Source organism: Periophthalmus magnuspinnatus, chromosome 13, assembly GCF_009829125.3.
Source record: "Periophthalmus magnuspinnatus isolate fPerMag1 chromosome 13, fPerMag1.2.pri, whole genome shotgun sequence".
Taxonomy (NCBI): Eukaryota; Metazoa; Chordata; class Actinopteri; order Gobiiformes; family Gobiidae; genus Periophthalmus; species Periophthalmus magnuspinnatus.
This window is the reverse complement of record NC_047138.1, coordinates 17,589,935-17,596,895: the sequence shown is the minus strand read 5'-3', so window position 1 is coordinate 17,596,895 and position 6,961 is coordinate 17,589,935. Positions and strand designations below refer to the sequence as shown.

The following is a 6,961-nucleotide window of genomic DNA, read 5'->3' as shown; positions in this document are numbered from 1 at the left end:
TGCAGCATCATGAGGCAACGGCCACTTCCGCTTGTACAATAATAAACTCATAGTGACAACTCAAAAAGGCTTTTCAGTGAGTCTGCATGGGTTCTTTATTTAACTCATTAACATACACTGAAAACATGTTTGTTTGAGAATATAAATTAAGAGTGGAACAAGCTTGGAGAATTGTGAAACAAATACGAACTATCTGTTGAACATGTAGTACTACCGCTCAGCTCCATCTCAAAACAATCCACAAGTTTGTTAATTTCAACCACAAAAATGATTGAAATCTACCAAAGCAGGTAGTAGAATTGAGAGTAAATAAAGGCTTAAGTTCAGTCAATCTCCAGGTTAACCTTTTTCTAAGCTTCAATCTCACACCATGATAAATAATGGACTAAGAATTTGCACTGCCAAGGATCTAATTACTAAAACACTAAAACCAACCCATGTAAATCAACTCATTATGGCCTGTAGGAATGGTGAATATGAATCCACCTCGTTTAATGCTACTAAACTGAAAAACAGACAAAACACTCCATTCAGGACACATGGAGGAGGCATAATAAGCAGAAAAATCTCATAAAAAAAAGACAAAACAATGTGATGTACATCCACCAAATATGTTAAGATCTCTCTTCCAAACAGGGCTTCATTATGCTTCAGTTTGCATGTTGTACAGTTGAGAAGCACAACTTCAGGGTGTATGGGTAAGGCCCAGCTGGAAAGCAAAGCACAACACAAAAACATGGGACTTAAAGTACATGTGTGGTGTGGATCAAAAGGTACAAAATGGCACATGTAGAACACATCCCAAACCTTTACACTCGGGACCCCCTTAAATACAGGGGCAGAGCTGCTTATGTCAGCCATGACACATTTAGAACAGAAGTATGGATTTGATTTCACATCCCTTATGCAAATAAGATGACGTCACCCTGGAAAATAATTAACCCATTCAAGTACCTGAATTCTTCATCTGATAGTGGTTCAGCATAGCTAATGCTTCCATCGCATCGTTGATGGACTCCCACTCAAGCAAGCCTGATGCACTGCGGTCACTTGGAGCGGCACCACCTCAAAAAGAAACACAAAATGTCACTAAGCTAAGGCTGAAGCAAAAGCGAAAGTAGAAAATGAAAACAACAGCTGCCTACTTTTTCCAGTGAACATTTTAACATCCGCTGGATTCTTCACACCAACCTCCTCACACATCTGCAAACACACACAAGACTTGATTCAAATCTGTCAGTATAAAGCCTGACAAGCATTTGGGAACACCATTCTTCACAAACCTGTGTGAAAACCTCTACAGTGACATCTGGTGGAGCATTGAAAAAGTGTAAAACATTGGTGGGATGTTGAATGCGGTTTTTAGCTGCTTGTTCCGGAGAGGTGAAGCGGTTATTCCTGGTGCCATGGAAATCCTTGTAACTGCTTGTTCCATCTTCCAATTCATAGCACTGTCCAGGCACAATGGCCTGCTGCTTAGACACACTTTAAAACAGATTGAAAAATAAGAGGGGCAGGTGCTTTTTCTCGAGGGAAGTCAGTGTCTTCTACAGGAAACTGGCTCTACTCACCACACATTTAACTTTTGTCCAAAAAGGAAAGTGTTGTTGAGATGACTTAAGGCACGGTCCACAGCAAAGCAGTCCCCCATCTCTACCATAGCTGCACCAGGCTTACTTTTCATGAACTTCACCTGAAAGCAACAGCAGCGGCAATGCTGGATCAGAGCTTAGTCTGTGCTGGTCACATGAAATGTTATACAATGAACTAATAACTTAAACACAAACCAACATTATGGCTTAGAAGGAAGTGTTTATTGGTTACAAAGAAATAAGATAGTAATGACCACATTATGATTATATACACACAAAAGACATTAAATATGCTATTATATGATATTTTATATACTACTCACCCGTTCCACATTGCCATAAAGGCAAAAAATGTTGAAGACCCTGTCTGCATTTATTTTTGTTGGCTCCAGCCCATAGACTATGACCACAGGAGAATCAGCGTGGGCACCATACTCTCCTGGGGGAGGGGGTGGGGGCCCGTAGTTGGGTCCATATCCCCTTCCTCCTCGGCCTCTCATTGGTGGGCCCATGCGCCGTCCCTCATAAGGTTGTGATCCATAGCCTTCATCATAACCATGATATCCTCCTCCTGCAGAGACAAAGCTCTTTAAAAGCAGGACACTGGCTTCCTCCAGTTTCTAGTTCTATGACTCATTATGTGGGAGTGACGTGTATATTCAGGTGTAGACCAGCAAGCCAAAGAATATACAACTAAACTAATAATTACTTCCATGATTTTACGAAAACTGTAAAGCATAGTGCACTCACCGTATTCTGGGGGGTGGTCTCCCAGAAGTGCAGGCTGCCTCTGACGCTTGTTTGGGTTGCCGTTTGTATCATCTGGCAAAAACAGGACAATTACAAATTAATAATAATTTCTATGCTGCTCAAAAGCAATATTGTCAAAGGTGAAGGTTATGTATTTTCAAAGGAAGAGATTGAGTCAAACAAAAAGTGTTGGATGGCCTAGACCAGTGGTCCCCAACCACCGGGCCATGGACCGGTACCGGTCCGTGGATCAATTGGTACCGAGCCACCGGCCGTCCAGGAAATAATTAATTATTTCCGTTGTATTTATTATCTGAGTCCGAACAATCGTTTATTTTGAAAAATCTTTTATTCTGAAAAATTACCGGATTCTCTCAGTTACATTTCTGTCACTTGAGTGCTTGAACTTAACCCACAAATTAGCAAAATGAGTAAAAAACGGACGTCTTTGGAAAGTTTCTTTTCGAAGGGGAAAAGGCCCAGTGAAGAGACAGAAAAAGAGCCAACTTCCAAGAAAAAGAAAGCTTTTAACAGACAATACCAGGAGTTCTACTTGGTCTGTGGGAATCACCTGTCGCGATAAATCCATAGTTCAAGCCCGCTCTACATAATATGCGGCGACCAGCTCTGTAATGAGGCAATGAAGCCTTCAAAACTGCTCCGCCACTTGGAGAGGCACCACTTGGAGAGCCCCCCGGTCCACGCTAAAATTTTCAAGCGTTGGCCGGTCCGCGGTGATAAAAAGGTTGGGGACCACTGGCCTAGACCACACGTTTTTACACTTTACAAACAGCTAGTAAGTGTCAAGTCGTGGACTCTGCCCCCTGTACACAGGTCCAGCACGTGACTGGTGTGGAAGAGGAGTGAGGCTGGACACTCAGCGTGTGTGCCAGTGTTGGTGCTGCTGTGCCGTGTTCTTGAGGAGGCTCAGGTTACTTACTGCAAGGTACAAACACAGCAGTTCCACCACTTGTACTTATTTAGTCCATTTCCACTGATGCTGCAAAGCCATCTTCACCGCGAAGGAATCTGCCATTATTGAGGCGCCTGGGATCAACTTTTGCGTTTTATTTGGGAAAGGTGATTTAGCTCGCTTCAGTAGGCTGTAGGGTCACCACACAGAACATTTGAGTTGAGAAGCTGGTTCCTCTTTGACTGCAAAATGCCAAACCTGCATCACATGGAAGGTGTTATACAGGTCTGAGCAGCTTCAGCAGATAAATGGAATACTCACAAAAGATTATTTAAACAAGGACGCTAGTAGTAGCAATGAAAACTAAGCCCCATGTAGGGAATGACTGTTACATGTTGTCTGTCAGTTATGTTCATCAGTTGTGGTGTTCATCAGTTCTGGTGTTCTGGCGTTCATCAGTTGTGGTGTTCCCCATGTTTCTCATTAGTTTTGTTGTCTCATCAGTGTTCTGGTGTTTCTCATCAGTTTTGTTGTCTCATCAGTGTTCTGGTGTTTCTCATCAGTTCTGGTGCCTCATCAGTTCTGGTGTTTCTCCTCAGCAGTGTTCTGGTGTCTCATCAGCAGTGTTCTGGTGTCTCATCAGCAGTGTTCTGGTGTCTCATCAGCAGTGTTCTGGTGTCTCATCAGCAGTGTTCTGGTGTCTCATCAGCAGTGTTCTGCTACGCTCTGGTGTTTTTGTTTCCTGGGATCCAATCAGTTGTCTGTTGGCATGAGTTGGGGGCTGCAGTGTAGGTCAGTTCCCCCATTAAGTGTGCACTGTCCTCATGACTCACACCTAGACATCCCAGACAGGTTATGTGGTTGTGACATGGGTCTGTTTAGTGTTTATCACATAATGATTGGACATATGACACATGTCTAGTTGCTGATATTCCTTCTGCAATCCAACACTTAAGAAAATCACTATTTTACATTTTCTCACAGCTGGAAAGACCGTATGCTGCAGTTATATCATTCCTTACAATTCAAAACCAAGGTCTTCCTTTTGCAAATTGCAATAATCCAGCCTTTTATCCAATGTGTTAAGACATGTATATGGTTGCATGTACAATTACTTATGATTTATGATCAATGAACACAAGAGTAACAGGTGAGGAAATGATAGACAGTGAACCTTTCAGCATTTCGGCTTGGTTTTGGGTGTACTACATTAAAGAGTATGTGTGACCAAACATTTGACTTACAACTAAATCTATCAAGTTGGCCCATCCCTCTCATAGTAAATCTGGACTAGAGCACAAGTATGTATGTTTGAACTGTTACCTGGTCCACCCAAATTAGGGTTTGTGTAGTCCCAAGTGTCTTGATCATTCTTAAACACATTCAGACGAGTGGGCTGAGAATAGAAAAGCGTATAGAACATTATAAGCACAAACTGGCCAGACATCTTCCAAAAAGGATCAAGGGATTGGAAGCCGTTTGAGTACAAGGGTACTCAGGTCCACCTACAAAGGTATGACCCCTTTGGAAAATGTATGTGCAGTCCCACATTTGGTATTGGACAATCACATGTTTTCCTGTCAGTGCCTCTTGGTCAGTTGATGTTTGTAAATTAAAATGAGTTCTCAAGCATTTTATGGCTAAATGAAAATACATTTTAACATAAACAAAATAAAGCATTACCAAGATATGAGATGCCCTAAAGAGACAAAAAATTCAGTCCCCTTTTGTTTTTATGTGTGTGTAATTACATGTGCAGTTATGTGGTTCTTATTGACATGTTGGCTTGGCATTTACCTTATCTGAAAGAATAAGAAAGAATGAGCAAGAAAGCATACAAAATTAGGGTTGCCAAAATGTATTAGTTTTAGTATCAATTAGTATCTGATTTTCTAAACTTGACAACTCTACTGCACTGCCTCTGTTAAATGTTGTGTTATGGCTGCGAGATGCTCAAACTAAAACATACCTTAGCATACTCAATCTTAAGAGTGCAACAGCCTGAGTAGATATCTGCTCCATTGAGGGATGCTTTGGCGCGTTGGGCATTTTGCACAGAGTCAAATGTAATACTTGGTTAAGGAAGGACTCTAGCAAGGGACACTTTGTGTTAACAGTGTCTCAACAGTTACAGTGAAAAGGATATTCAACCATGGCCTGGACTCCATTCTTCCGAAATATAACAATTCTTTGAACTGGGCCACAGTTGTTGCAGATAGTGTACAGCACATCCTGTCAAAATAAAAGTAAATGTTAATGATAGCAGCATAGTGGTGAAAGTGCCATGGGGCAAAACTAAAGGTTATTTACTGTAGTGATTGGGTAAATGGGGTTCATGATGGTAAAAAGGAGCACATTGTTGACACTGCGAGAGTCATCCGAGTCCCCAGGCCTGGAGATCTTCTGACTGGTAGAATAGTTAATGAAAGCTGGATGGCCCGCAATGTAAACTTGGTTGTCAGCAGCGTATGTTACAGCTGTGGATGATCCATTCATGTCCTCATATTCCACCAGAGCTTGGCGCTTTTTAGGCATGACAACAACATAACTATAATCAGAAAATTAAGTATTAGGCCAAGTTCAAAAGCTACTTCAAACCAGCTTACCAATAGTGATCGTTACCTTATGGTGCCAAATTCTTGCAGCGCTTCCACCAAATCTGCTTCAGTAACACCATCCACCAGCCCACGTACGTGCACCACCAGAGAAGGGAGAGGCTTGTGTGGATCCTCGAACCCCTGTAAGCCCCATAGATTCACACATTTAATATGTGCATTTAAATAGGTAGAGTTTAAGTTTCACGCTGTGAGCCCGTCCTCGCATAAATTAACGAGGTATGGAGGTTCATTTGCATTGAGTGGGCTCATTCAACAAAATGTGCGCATACTGGTTTGACTGAGTATCGAGAGTAGGGAGGAAAGTGAGAGCATGCTGCCAAAATGTACTCCAAGAGTCGGGAATAAATTCTAGCTAATTACTACTCAAATTAAGAAACGTTGTAACGTCAAGTAAACTACCCATAAAGCATGAAGCTACAACGTTAATGTCGTATGGCTAAAGTTAGCTACATTGCTAACAGCTAACAAAATGCTAAGCTAGCGGCTAGAACAAAGCCAAACATACGAGCCCCTCATCTGTTCAGCTTTAGGCACGCACTTCTCTTTTAGCCATTTACAAGATAACCAAATCTTATAATTTTGCGTATTTCGTTAGTTACTGTGGTTTTAAGGCAAAAATGTGGGAGCATTCATTCGGGAACATGAAAATACTATCGTCGATAGTGCTCGACAAATGGCATTTAAGTTGATTCTTTTTGCATTGCAATGGTCGGCAGTATTAGTGCTGTGCTTTCGCCCACAAAAGGAACTCACAGTGGCCATTCCGTCGGTTTTCTGCCTCTTGGTTGCCCTGCCTTCTTCGCTGTAGTAACGGCTTGCTGCAGTAGCCATGATGTCCTGGTTCAGAAGGAGCCGGAGCGCGGGGGTACCCAGACTGTTCACCCCACCCAATGCCAGCCCACACCGCGAGCCACTCCAGTCCCGCCCACACACATGCCTCAAGGCCTCGGATTGGCCGCTGACCTGTCCATCCAGCGTCGTTATCGATAGAGGAGGCTTCTGAGCAGAATGTTTCCCCATCTTCAGATAAACGCAAGCGCTTTAGTTAAATTATTAAATACTATTACAAAGCCGCTTTGTTCATAATA

At 42.4% G+C, this 6,961-nt stretch overlaps 1 protein-coding gene across 1 annotated transcript; it reads right to left on the bottom strand.

Moving 5' to 3' along the window:
- Nucleotides 1–74: 74 nt before the first annotated feature.
- On the bottom strand, nucleotides 75–6,758 carry LOC117380217 (heterogeneous nuclear ribonucleoprotein L-like). Its single transcript, XM_033976980.2, has 13 exons — nucleotides 6,627–6,758; nucleotides 5,878–5,993; nucleotides 5,566–5,803; nucleotides 5,402–5,487; nucleotides 5,225–5,321; nucleotides 4,579–4,651; nucleotides 2,343–2,414; nucleotides 1,916–2,163; nucleotides 1,572–1,693; nucleotides 1,284–1,485; nucleotides 1,146–1,203; nucleotides 955–1,065; nucleotides 75–709 (listed from the first exon to the last, which is right to left on the bottom strand). The coding sequence occupies exons 1-13, from the start codon at nucleotides 6,702–6,704 to the stop codon at nucleotides 651–653; spliced, it is 1,560 nt and encodes a 519-aa protein (XP_033832871.1). The 5' UTR covers nucleotides 6,705–6,758; the 3' UTR covers nucleotides 75–650.
- Between the last annotated feature and the right edge of the window lie 203 nt (nucleotides 6,759–6,961).

Bases quoted from the DNA above. Each gene is read 5' to 3' on its own strand.
- LOC117380217 (XM_033976980.2), bottom strand. From the start codon at position 6,704: ATGGCTACTGCAGCAAGCCGTTACTACAGCGAAGAAGGCAGGGCAACC. The intron at 2,415-4,578 runs GTAACAGTTCAA...TGTTTTTGCCAG, and splicing joins CCCTAATTTGGGTGGACCAG to ATGATACAAACGGCAACCCA. The intron at 1,694-1,915 runs GTGAGTAGTATA...TGTTGCTTTCAG, and splicing joins TTTATGGCAATGTGGAACGG to GTGAAGTTCATGAAAAGTAA.